General features: G+C 38.4%; 1 protein-coding gene across 2 annotated transcripts in view; it reads right to left on the bottom strand.

The window, feature by feature from the left end:
* GLDC (glycine decarboxylase) overlaps positions 1 to 13,736 on the bottom strand; it is a 43,940-nt gene that overhangs the window by 15,677 nt on the left and 14,527 nt on the right. For both annotated transcript variants that reach the window (XM_071731901.1, XM_071731902.1), the window contains 12 exons: positions 10,472 to 10,636; positions 8,912 to 8,989; positions 8,027 to 8,174; positions 7,567 to 7,763; positions 6,490 to 6,586; positions 5,377 to 5,482; positions 4,166 to 4,305; positions 3,294 to 3,374; positions 2,684 to 2,781; positions 2,103 to 2,187; positions 1,969 to 2,010; positions 760 to 902 (listed from right to left, as the gene is read on the bottom strand). In XM_071731901.1, the coding sequence (XP_071588002.1) occupies positions 760 to 902; positions 1,969 to 2,010; positions 2,103 to 2,187; positions 2,684 to 2,781; positions 3,294 to 3,374; positions 4,166 to 4,305; positions 5,377 to 5,482; positions 6,490 to 6,586; positions 7,567 to 7,763; positions 8,027 to 8,174; positions 8,912 to 8,989; positions 10,472 to 10,636 (1,380 nt within the window). The remainder of the gene's footprint in view (positions 1 to 759; positions 903 to 1,968; positions 2,011 to 2,102; positions 2,188 to 2,683; positions 2,782 to 3,293; positions 3,375 to 4,165; positions 4,306 to 5,376; positions 5,483 to 6,489; positions 6,587 to 7,566; positions 7,764 to 8,026; positions 8,175 to 8,911; positions 8,990 to 10,471; positions 10,637 to 13,736) is intronic.

Raw genomic sequence — 13,736 nt, 5'->3', positions numbered from 1 at the left:
ATGGATTAAATTCCAATTTTCAGGCATGCACTGTTGCAAAGAGCAGATGAAAACAGCTGTGCCATTTTATGTGCTTTTACTACCACGTTAAATCCTTTGGGTGACTGAGGTGATCCTTATTTCTGCACCCAACAGAGGACATCAACTACAGAAAGGGAAAAAGTAATAGTGAAATGCCTACTAAAGTGTACACAGTGAAACATAAGAACTGTTTCAGTGACATCCTAACTGTAGAGCAAGTCCTTGCTGTTCATTCTCTATAAAAATTACTAAAGGACATCAACAGTCTGCAGTAAAATTCAGCTCTTCTTTATTTCAGTGAGCATGTAGATCCTAGGCATTCTTCAGTCACACCTAATATTACTTAGTGCACCAAATACCTGTTTCAACAATTATTCAGTTGCCATCTCATACAGCTTATTCCTATTTCCAATCTTTAATTTTAGCTTACAGGAGGATGTCACTAACATCACCATACTAAGCAAGCAATGGTGAATTAATCAGCCCTCATTAAGAGGAAAACACATGAAAGCAGATCAAAAGAGAAGACAAAAGCAATAAATTTCAAGAAAAGGAGAAAAAAACTAAGGTTCTGATGTTTTGGAAAAAACAAATCTTGTTTTCATAACCTTGCATTCAAGGCTTCCCTTAGACAAATTTAATTTTAGGAACTTTTTCCAGTTTTGACTTGCACATTTTATTTGGAGTTAAGTTTTTGGAATCCTGTTAAGGAGCAAATTTTTAGAAAAAAATTCCTACCTGTTTGGCTGGAAAGAGATTTTGTCATAGCCAGTAATCTCACATAGGTCTTTTTCTAAATCCTTGAAAAGCTGTTGGTACCCTTGAGCTTGATCCAGAGGCACAAAAGGATGGATGCTGGCAAATTCTTTCCATGTAATAGGCTATTTAAGACAAACAAACGAGAAACCACATGTGCTGTAGCAAAAAATTCTGTGGAAAACTCTGGTTTGTTTTTCAGCTGCTCTGTGCTCAAATAAAAATCAAACGTTTATTGTGCAGCAAGATGTTTCCACCCTCACTGTAAGATGTGGCCTGGCTGAACAGAAAGCCTTGGCTGGAAGTCAGGAATAAAAACAGAATTTGTGACCCCTGGAAGAAGAGGCAGGCAGCTCTCAGGGGACAAAAATGTTGTGAAGCTATGCAGGATAAAAAAAGTAGAAGGGCCAAAGCCCAACTACAACTTAAATCTGGCTGCTGTTGTAAGACAGTAAAAAAATTTCCTATAAATAATTAGTAATGAAAGTAGCACAAAGGATTATCTCTACCCTATATTGGATACTGAGGGGACACCCGATGACGAGGGATGAGAAGGTTGAGGTATTTAATACCTTCCTTGCTTTATTCTCTAATGACAAGTTGTCCTTGGGGGTACCTAGTCCCTTGAGCTGGAAGGCAGAGATGGGGAGAAGCCTTAAGTACCCACGAGCCAAGAGGAGATGGACAGCAACCTGCTGCACCACTTAAACACACACAAGTCCATAGAGCCATCAGCCATAAAAATGAAAATATCTGGGGACTCCAGTTCCTCACCTGGGGAAAAGCAATGGCATCCTGATAAACACGGAACTGACAAAGATTCATGAATTATCAGTCCCACAAGACTCTTTCAGTTTTCTGAGGATTTGACTGTCAAGATTTGGGAAGCACATAGAAGTTAGTTACTGCAACATTGCATGAGGGAACAGGACTGTGATAACTAATTCCAAAAATTATTTTCATTATTTTTTTCACAGCAGAGTCTTTAAAGCCACTCACTCTCCTGCTGTTGTTGCACTCCTACTGCACTCTTCAGAGTTTTTTCCTAGTGGAAAAGGAACTGATGATTTCAGCTACTTCTGAAACTGCCTCATCAGTGAAGCACTAGTCCAAACACAGTCTGCTCTACAATGACACTGGGCTAGGTGAGTTTATTCATCTGGGACTCAAGAAAGTATTAATGCAACTTACTGTAAGTTCAGCTGAACTATTGAGCTTCATTGTGCAGGACCCCTAAAAATATAAACACATGCATCAGTATTTATTGAAATACATAAATATGTATGCAATCTCCTATTTTTTTCTCTTTTTTGGTAAATACCTACCAAAGGAATCATGCTGTGAACAAGGGAAATATCTTTGTTTTCTAATCTTTTCATGTACCGCACGATATTTGTCTCAGAGTGATAGCTGGAGAACACAAAATGTGGTGTTAAAGCAATCAGATTAGCTGTACCAGCTGGTTGATCTGTGCTCTAACACAGGAAAAGCCATAAACAAAGAATTAAGACTGAGTACAGTTTTTAATGTATACTAGGGACTTCTTTTCAAATCAGTCACACTTATGCTTGCTAATAGTAATGTGAATAAAAAAGCCTACAATTATTCATTCAGAAATGCTAGTAGTAAATATGGAATATAAGGGCAGTAGAGTAACTCTGCTGATACTATGTCCTCAAGTAATAGCTTGTACAAAGGAAAAACATCATCCATGTGACCATGAGCATTGTTTTGCTCACTTCAAATGTGAACATTATCTAAAAATACTACTACACAGATTATATCAGAGTATACTACATAGATTATATCAGCTACAAAACTGTCCTCAGTTGACTCCGGTACAGCTTTTGAAAGGAAACATTTGCAGATCCCATTGAACTATCAGATATATAGCAATTTCACAAACCTGTTGAAAACTTGATGTGTCAAGAATTTGGAAGTTCTCTTAAATGCTGTGCTAAGGATGCCTTTCGTTTCCTCGCCCATACCCTCAGCAATTAGCTCCTTTGACACAAAGAAACATGAAGTCAAATACTTTCAAAGAAATTTCTCTTTTCAGACAATTTCCATCAGAACTAGCTAAATACTACCATCTGTTCTCAAGATTCAATCAGCTCTTAGGCATAAACTTAAAAAAAATTATTAGCATACATACACACATGTATCTAACATTACATTAAAATCAAGTACAGATGTCTCAGAAGTCCTCATCTTGGAAGTATTGCTAATTATTAATGATACGGAATGAAATTTGCAGTGGAAGAAATAATTTCTAACTATGCCATAACACTCACAAAACAAAAAAAACGCCTGCAGCAAGGTCTCCAAGCTAACAGGAAGGACAGATAATTTTTATCTGATACCATCTTTTTTCTCTGAGAGAGAATCCAAAAATCTCACAGTATTTAACAAGCGATCTCTTATGAAAACCCAACTGCCCCAAGAGCAGTTTTGCTTTTCATTAAACTTCTGAAACATTCTGATAATTTAATTCACATGATCTATAGTCCACTTACAGCTGAAGACTCACAACCAAAAATCCATAGTATGTCATCTAGGTCCTTCTCATTTACAGTTTCATCAAGTGATACTCCAAGCTATAGATAAAAGCAATAGTAATTATTCAAAGCTCTTGATTGCAGAGGCATATTATATTTGCTCTAGTCAAGAAAAAATATTCCAGAGGAGTATTTTTACTGGAGGTAAAAAAAGAAAAAGAAAAAAAAAAAAAATCAACCTACCCAATAGTACCTAAAAATAAGTTCATTTTATGTAACAGATACATAAATTAATTTTATTGACATAACATTTTCCAGTTCCTACCTTTCCCCTGCTAAACCATCCAAGCCAGATTACTCACAAGCTTCAGGTGACCTCACTTACAACGTTCCTAAGTGTTTTCCATTTAATAGGAAAATTGTCCATTTTGCTAGACCATCCCCCCCTCCCCTTACCATTTTACAGAACAAAACAGACTTTGCCAAAAGTCCCTAGTGCCTATCAAAATGTGATTTAGACTTCAATCTGTCTTTAAACACTGTCACAGGACCTGAATTCTGGAATTCTGGAAGCCACCTTGCACTTCATTGTAAGTTTTAGGGTGTCTCCACTCCAGCCTTTAATGGCATATATAACATGAAACAATCAGGTAATCCTTTTAAATAGACACAAAATGAAAAGACAATTATTTCTTGAAATTTGGTATGCCACCTAACAACTTCATTCTTTATATTTATAGTTGACTGATGTACCTGACCAAATGACAAGAAATCCTGAATAATTTTGTTCTGTTTAGCACAGACAAAGAAATGACAAACGAATGACAAAGAAACTTAGTGCAGAAAAAGTCATACTACAAAATTTCTGAAAGGTTTAAGGAGTTGCTTACCTTGCCATCACTATAAATCCGAAAATTTATCTTTCTAAGAGCTGCCCTGTCCAAAACCTCTTTGACTGAGCATCCACACGTGATGGTCAAGGTATCAAAGAACAGATCATGATGTAGTTTATGACCAGCTCTCCTGAGACCTATAAAAAACAGTAAGTTAATTCTATTAGATACATACCGTAGTGTGTGCTTACACAGTACTTTATTGTGATCAGCATCGAAGTTAATGCTTTTACATATTAAAGCAAAATAGTCCTCTTGTGTACAAAGCAGCAAAATCACCAGCTTCTTAGTTCAATGTCTCTGCATGTGAAATCTGTCTAAATCAGATTCAGACCTAAGTAACAATACAGACTGAGTCTAGGGAAGATCCTTTTGATACATCACATTTTAACACATAGTAGCAGAACTGGAATATGAATGCAGTAAGGACAGAGCCACAATACTGGAAAGAAAAATAATATTATACAGACGGATATTAACCAGCATGGAGCTCACCATAGCAAAATTTAAGAACCTTATTGCTTTTCATAGCAGCAAAAGTTATTTCAGCTGAACTTTCAAGTGAAGTACAGATAATTGTGGCAATCATTCCTCCATTCCCAATGCTCCAGTTCTGCATAGCTCCTTCCAACAGCAATGGTAGTCATGTCAGTGAAAAAAAACCAAAACCTACCAGACCACATAGTCCAGCTGCAATCATTATTTTTTACTACAGATTCTGTGCTTTCAGTCACCGTGGAAGCTGGAATTCCAGTGTTCACAGCAGGTATGATTCTCCACCCCAACTTAACTGAAATGTTCCTATTTATTTAATCTCATTTATTACTTATTTTTGCTACATTATTAATATTCTGTTCAGAGTTCTGTGTGTAAGCTAGTGAAAGTCCAATAAGTTAAGTACAGAGCTTGCAGCTGGAAACCAGCATCTGAGCCTTCTCACCTAAAGACTTGCTATTTACACTTTTGTCAGTTTCCCAAGGAAACAAGTAATGCTTGTAAGGTTGTACCACACAGATATCTAATTCTTGAATGTCATTTTCAGAAGAACACAAAAACACTAGCTATGAATTTTGTATTAAAATGTTCTCTCTAGAGTTGAGAGAAAACACGTAAGTTGGAAAAAAAACCTTTCAACTTTATTTAGGAAGATCTATTATTTAAGAAGGTGTAAGGATTACGAACAGTTTCTGCAAACATTAAACACTCACCTTCAGCCAAGATTAGGGTAGCATTGTGTACTCGTCTCGCAATATGTCTTAATCCATCAGCCCCATGGTATACACCAAACATGGCTGCCATGTTAGCCAGAAGAGCCTAAGATCCAAACACAGTTTACATTATTATTATTTTTATCATCATCATCATCAAAGATCACTTCAGTTAGTTTAGTGGACAGTTTCTTTAGCACCCAAGGACAACCGCATAACCCCACCTGATTTTATACTTGATTGCATTGTTGTCTACAAAATAAGAGTTTGGGAAGACAAAATACTCTTATGAAACTGTAAGCACTGATTATTAATTCTTTGAAATTTAACTGTGTCAGAAATTAACATGAACTTAAATTCAACTATTGCAACAAAGATATCTGAAGACCTTCAAATAAGCCTAGTCTCATAGTAAATTCATTGTTTAGGACTGGTACAAAACATTTATGGAGTATCTCATGAGTAAAAAATAATAAATCTTGTTTTAATATTAACATACCCTCTACACAGTCCAACACAACACTAAGAGCATTACCAGAGTATTGACAGGAAAAGAAAAAATTAGGAACATGTCTAACAGTGGAGGCATGCTGAAGATAACAATATTGGTTCATAACTTATTCAATCAAGGTATTTTCCTGTAAAGATAGCTCTTTGGCAATGTAATCATTTTGCATCAAATGACATAGCCAAAAATATAAGTTGTTACAATTTGAATAAGTAGTTTCAGAATCTAAAAAAGGCTATTTGTATCTTTTTGCCTTGAGCAGGCAATTTCAGACCATTAGAATTTCTTTCCATTTTATTAAGAGATCTGTTTCATCTGTAACAAACACAGCACTACTCAGTAGCATCCACCCTTTGAGACAGATAGACTCATGACACTGCAGGAATTCAGGGCTTAAGCCTTTATTAAAGCAAACACCTCTTCTCAAGCAGGGTTCCATTTTTTAAAGGACTCAAACATAAACACCAGAATATTTCAATGACATTAATTTTTCTAGCAAAACCTCTCAAAAGTAAAGCTGACCCAAATTACTGCAATGTCAGAACTATAATCTCATGGTTTCAGCTGTGCCTTTCCATTGCTGACAATAAAGCATGACAAATTACCTGTGCTGTGCAGATGTTGCTGGTAGCTTTATCCCTCCTGATATGCTGCTCTCGTGTTTGCAAAGCAAGTCGATACACTTCCTTTCCATTTGCATCTCTAAGTGACAAGCAAAAATGTTGCTTATTTTGCTTTAAAATTACAGTAATTTAAGATTTTGGGCTCTCTGCGTGCTAACCCAAAACCATCCTCAGAGATGGACAGGTGCTTGAGAGATCAGAGCATGAAGTCAGCATTATCACCAAACAGAAATTGAGACTAGAGTCTCTAGAATTCTGATTCTGGCAAACAAGACCAGTCAGGTAAAGCACAGAGTAATTCTTCTAAGCATGCAACACTGAAATTTATTTGCCTTAAAAATCCTACAGATTATTGCAACTTTTTTAACTGAACCCAGAACTTAATTTGAACAAACACTGAGAAGGCAGCACCTTTTCCAACAAAATCAACTCAGAGCATGTTGAGGTTTTTTTGTTAAAAAAAAACCTGTCACACAAGGTTGTATGTGATCACTGAAGGGGCTTGGATGACCCCATTCTTTAAAAGGGCATTTTGTAGGGTTCCTAACATTTTAGAAGTGGAGAGGTATGAGCCAACCTATGAAAACCTTCCAGTGAGTAACCAAAATAAATGAACAACATATATATACTTATATATATATGTCTATGTGCAAATGTGGGGATTTGAATAGTTGGACAACCTGACTCTAGTACTTGTGTACAAGTCTTATGATATTAAATAAATTTTTATTCTAGCATTTGTTTGGGGCTTTGACTATACAGTTTAACTTATCATCAGTCCTTCCAGAGGAACCATGATAGACTGGAGAAAAGGGCTGACAGGAACCTCGTGAATTTCTATGCCAAAAATACATAGTCTTCAAAAATATAATTAGTAGTAGTTCTAGTATTCCTGGTTAGACATTTCATCCACATTCAAAATGTTGATGAAATTATTCTCCCAGTTTTCAAGAAAAAAGGAGCATGGTACCTCAACAGGGTCAGCTGTTATTCATAGAGGCTGCATAGGACGACCATAATGTGTTTAATTTTTTTTTCCCCTGAAGACAGCACTCTTACCTTGTAACACCCACCATTCTGCCTGGCATCATTCTCACAAGACTTTCCTTGACAGCAAAGAATGCTGCATGAGGTCCCCCGTAACAGAGTGGCACACCAAACCTCTGGGAGTTCCCCAGGACAACATCTGCCCCAAATTCTCCAGGAGGCTTCAGAATACAGAGTGCCAGAAGATCAGTAGCACAGCAAGCAAGAGCCTGAGAACAGAAGTGTACAGAGCAGTCACCCTCTTTTCTGAAGGAACAGTGTTTGCATGGGAGCAAATGCTGAACAAGATACAGCTTCAAACAGTTCCATACTCCTGGCACAGAGATGAGGTGCAATGGTTGTAATGCTTAGGAACTGCATGGAGCTGGAGAGCAATACTTCAGACTGCATCCCATGTAATACTCAATTTTTATGACAATGGCTGTTTGAGGGCCCAGACTGAAATCTGCAAGGTCTATAAAATTTATCTTACCCCATTCTGATGAGCTCTTTCAACAAGTTCAGAGAAATCCTCCACCTTCCCTTCAGTGTCTGGATACTGAAATAATACTCCACTAACATCCTTCCCACTGAAATCCATCTTATGAGGTAACTGAAGCTCAATAATAACACCTGTATAACTGGAAAATAAAAACATGCAGAAGACAACATATTCAAGCCACTTCCTGACTTGGACTGATACTTAATTTAACGTGCTCATGGCATTAGATATGACTTTGTTTCTTTTTTTTATATTTTTTTTTATTCAGAGACTTTTTTTAACTTGCAGAGAGATGAACCTCTCTGCACCATAGGCTGACTGAATTTCATGTCCCAATATATAGTACTGAAGAATAGCTGCATTTGATATCAGCATCAGAAACATGGAGCAAAGCAGAGCATAAGTTACTTGATATCAACATTTTTCTGCTCTAGCATGTTTCTTTGATTACCAAGTCATATTTTTAGAAAATGATTACTTTAGACTGTAAATCTAAAATGGATTTAGCTCTCTTTAGAAGAGAGGTTTTGTTAGCTATGGTAACTGCCTTCCTAGTTTAAAAAGTTGACCAGACTGGATTCAATAACAGAATGTATATATTTGTGCAAACAACTTCAGGAGAAAATGAAATATTTTCTTTTTATCAGATGTTTAGTCTCTTTTTAAACACATTTAATTATTTTTCAGTTGTATTTAATGGCAAAGTAGAAGCAACACCAAATGTTAACAGATTTCTGCCTTTATTTGGCAAAAAAAAGCATAATCCTACATTCCAAAAATGACAGGTATATAGTGAAGAAGCACAGATAAAAAATCTGCAATCAAAAAAATCAATGCAAATGAAAAGATACAGTGGAAAATGGAGAAAAACATTACTTGGCTCTAGTTTGGACCACTGCTATGGTTTGAGGGTGACATCGGGCATCTACATAGAACTTCCTTCTTTTGTTGTGCCTGTTAGAAAAAAATAGAAAAAAAATAAGGGTTACATATCAAGAATGTATTATTTTCCATTGACATAAAATTAATCTGTTTTCTGGATGTGAGTTTTCCTAAGTTAAAATGCAGTTGTAAATTTTGGTTATCATAACCAAATCAAATGAATGACTGAACGAAGGTTCTGGTCCATTTAAATTAAGAAAGCTCATTTTGGGCACTCAAATGAGTTCATACATGACAAGAATTAAAACACAGTATGAAACAGAAGGATCCATTTTAGGAAGCTGCAGAAATGCCTACACACACACACACACACACTCTTTTAAAGGAATATAACTGCAGTCTTTACTAAAGATTTTCACTGTTGCCCTGGATAAAACAAAAACAAAAGCAAAAACACTCAACCTATTAAAATGAAGACTAAGACAACTGCTTGGTTTTCTTTGGTAAACATGACTATGTCAGACTGATGCTTCAAACTCACAAGTTACAACACAGTCTCTGCTGTGTAATCTCTTTCCTGGTAGATGGTCCTACCTTCAGTCATCTTTCAGATGTCATTTGATTTGCAGATCCCTTTCAAATACCCCTACAATACAGATCCCTAAAAGTAATGGACATACCATTTACAGTTTCACTTTTAGCAACTTGGGAATAATGTAATCATCAGTTTTTAAAGCTCCTTTTAACCACTACTGGAAAAAAAAATACACCAGTTTTTCAGCTGTCCTCACTCTCATCTCATCCTGCCCATATTTACTCAGCTTCTCTGTGAGGAGTTCAGGGACACTGTCTAGGTAGACAACAAGCACTCTTCTCACTCACCAAGCCAGTCACTTAATTGTAGAAAGTTATCAGGTTGGTCAAGCATGACTTCCCCTGTGTGAATCCATGCTGGTGACTCCTGATAAGCTTCCTGCCCTCCATATCACTGGAGATGGTTTCCAGGACTAGTAGTTGTTCCATCATCATTGAGCTACTGAGGTGAGGCCAACCAGATGGCAGTTCACTTCATCCTCATTCCTGCCCCTCCTGAAGACAAGGGTGACATATGGTTCCTCCAGTGCTGAGGTACCTTTCTCAATTGCCAAGTTTTTTTGAAGATAACTAAGAGCAACCTTGCAATAACATCAGGCAGCTCCCTCAGCACTCATGGGTGCATCACATCAGGGCCCACAGACTTGGGTCCAGACTTCTTAAGTATTATCTAACCTGACAGTCCTCCATCAAGGATAATAATCTTCTTTTCTCTGGATTTTTCTCTGGTCCCAACTCCCTTAAGTTTCTAATACCTTACATGGCTGAGTTACACATTTACATCAACTCTTGGAACTTTTCTGGGGGCTTAATGATGTGGGCTACAGTGGCTTAGTCTTCTGCTTGGTGAAAGGCCACACTCAACTACATCCCACTCATCCATGCCTACGCACCAGAGGTATCTTTCAAACTCCAGAATTCCTTTCTGCTGTGATTTAACCATGCATGTAAATGCAGTACCTGTGACACAGTTGCATGGCTTCTGCAGCAGCTGTTCCCTCATCCAGTAAAGATGCATTAGCCACATCCATCCCTGTGATATCACACACCATAGTCTGGTAGTTTAGCAGGCTCTCCAGCCTGCCCTGGGACACCTCAGGTTGGTAAGGAGTATACTGGGTAACCCTGTAAGAAAAGAATTCTGAGTTTGGATCTAGAAACAGAAATGTGTAACAGAATTATGCCAATATGTAACTGATCTATGCCACAGGAAAAGTAAGTTGTAAAGCATAATTCCCTAACATGAAGATTTGTTGAGAAAACAGTTATTTTTAGTGCTTGAGAATATTTCCTTTTCTGGGATGGACTCTGACATTTCTACTATTCTATTTCACCACTCTGAAAAGAGAAATTACTTAAATCAGACGTGTGAGTGCATCAAGGCAAAGGGGGCACTGAGAGTGGGAGAACTGACTCAGGTCACAATATTCACATGAGAATTCTTAGTTCAACCATATCTAGGTATTGCCATTATTTTTCAACACTGTGTCTGAAGCCCTTCACTTGCCAAGTCTTTTTCAGCCTTACGGGATGAAAGAAACTCAGCATTTTTCAGGGTCAAGATCAGGAATATGAAACTTCTAGAGAAATGAAAATTTCCGTATGTAGTAGTGGAGGGAAGTGAGACTGATCTGAGTCTTGCTTGTTAAAAGAAAAACAAAAAGAAAACCAGTGGAGGCGAGTAAGCAATTCCTTAGAAAAGGCAGAAATCCAAGGGAAACATTCTATTACAACAGTCCAGAAAAACAAAGCAGCATGGGTCAGGAATAAAGTGCAAGAACAGAGATAAGAGTCTCCTCTCACTGCTGGAAATCTGGGTACTGGATTCCATGGTATTTCAGGACAGGTTTTATGCCAATTTGAATTCAGAGTAGCAGCCAGAAACAAGTGATAAATGAGGACACTCATGGTCCCTGTTTCCTCACAATGGAAAAAAAATTCAGTTTGTTTCCTGAAAGGGTGATAATAAGCCCTAAACTTTAAAAAAATACTTATGGGTGAAAGTACAATCTTTAAAGAGATCCTGAAGATTCTGGAAGCACAGAGTAAGTCAAATAAAATCCATAGTAGGTGAGCAACAAAGACTTTTAAAGAAAAAGATGCAGAACCTGTGGAATATGGCAAGACGAGAGAAGCAATAAAATAATAATGCAACAGAGGAGCTCAGAGAGAAAGCTGTGAAAAAGGATGGAGGAGCTGGAAAGAAAGCACTCAGTAAGTGAACTCAAAATGTGATATGTGATGCTCATGTATTTAAATGATACAACTGCACAAATTCCACACATGTGGAGTTCAGTTCAGTTCAGTTTGGTTCAGTTCAGTGATAGAAAGAAAGAGCTATTTATCAAATTAGATAAATATTAATGATTTTCCCACATATAGAAGGTTTTTCCTGCTTCTTAGCCAAGTCTAACATTAAGCTACTTGTCATAATACACTTAACTATACATTTCACAAGTGAGACCATGTCCTATGCTGCACTGCTCATCTCAGTAATAATTTAATTTTTTTTCTCCACTGCTTCTGAATCTAGTTTTCAATGTCAGATAAAATTTCAGTATGGGAGTATACAGATTTGTTTTCTGACTTGTCCCCTTGCCAACAGAAATAATTATTCCCAACTTCTTTGCATGAATAATGCATTTCACAGAATCACGGAAAATTAGGGATTGGAAAGGTACTTGAGAGATCATAGAACCATAAAATGGCTAGGGTTGGAAAGTACCATAGAGATCACAAAGTTCCAACCCCCCTCATAGACAGGGACACCTTCCACTAGACCAGACTGCTCAAGGCCATATCCAATCTGGCCTTGAACACTCAAGAGATGGGGCAGCCACAACTTGTTCAGGCAAGCCATTCCAGCATCTCACCACTCTCACAGGAAAGAATTTTTTCCTCCTGTCCAGCCTAAATCTCCCCTCTTCTAGTATGAAACCATTTCCCCTTGTCCTCTCACTATACACCTGTGTAAAAAGCCCTGTCCCAGCTTTTCTGTAGGCCCAAGATCATCTGGTCCAACCCCCCTGCCAGAACAGGGTCACCTATGGCAGGTTACACAGGAATGTGTCCAGGTGGACTTTGAATGTGTCCAGAGAAGGAGACTCCACAACCTCCCTGGGCAGCCCATTCAAGTGCTCTGACACTCTCACAGTACTTCTTTTTATTTATGTGGAACCTCTTATGGTTCTGTTGCCCCTAGTCCTGCCATTGGACATCACTGAGAAGAGCCTGGCTCTGTCCTCCTGGCAGTAGCCCTTTACATATTTATAAACAATAATGAAGTCACCCCTCATTCTCTTCTTCTTCAAGCTAGAGATCCAGCTCTCTCAGCCTTTCCTCATAAGGGAGATGTTCCACTCCCTTAATCATCTTGGTCACTCTGCACTGGACTCTCAAGCAGTTCTCTGTCCTTCTAGAACTGAAGGGCCCAGAACTGGACACAATATTCCAGATGTGGCCTCACCAGGGCAGAGTACAGGGGGAGCAGAACCTCTCTCGACCAACTAACCACCCCCCTTCTAATGCACCCCAGGATGCCATTGGCCTTCTTGGCCACCAGGGCACATTGTTGGCTCATGGTCATCCTTCCATCCACCAGCACCCCCAGGTCCCCTTCCTCTACACTGCTCTCTGACAGCTCAGTCCCCAACCTGTACTGGTAGCTGGGGTTGTTCTTTCCCAGATGCAAGACTTTACACTTGCCCTTGTTGTGTTTTATTAAATTTCTCCCTGCCCAACTCTCCAGGTCCCTCTGAATGGCAGCACAGCCTTCTGGGGTGTCAGCCACTTCTCCCAGTTTTGTGTCATCAGCAAACTTGCTGATAATACACTCGACTCCCTCATCCAGATCATCAATAAATATATTGAACAGCACTGGTCCCAGTATTGACCCTTGAGGGACTCCACTAGAAAGAGACTTCCAGCTAGACTCCATCCCATTGACTACAACCCTCTGGCTTCTGTCCTTTCAACCAGCTCCCAATCCACCTCACTGCCCGATCATCCAGGCCATGCTTCAGTTTAGCTCCAAGAATGCTGAGGGAGACAGTGTCAAATACCTTCCGGAAATCAAGATAACCTCTGTCTACTGCTCTGCCATCATCCATCCACCTAGTTACATCCTCATAGAAGGCTTTCAGGTTGGTCAGACATGACTTCCCCTTAGTAAAACCACACTGATTGATCCCGATAAGCCTCTTGTCCTTTATGTCCCTGGAGACAG

The sequence above is a fragment of the Heliangelus exortis genome, chromosome Z (assembly GCF_036169615.1).
Source record: "Heliangelus exortis chromosome Z, bHelExo1.hap1, whole genome shotgun sequence".
In the NCBI taxonomy this organism is placed as follows: Eukaryota; Metazoa; Chordata; class Aves; order Apodiformes; family Trochilidae; genus Heliangelus; species Heliangelus exortis.
This window is presented reverse-complemented; position numbering and strand designations above follow the sequence as displayed.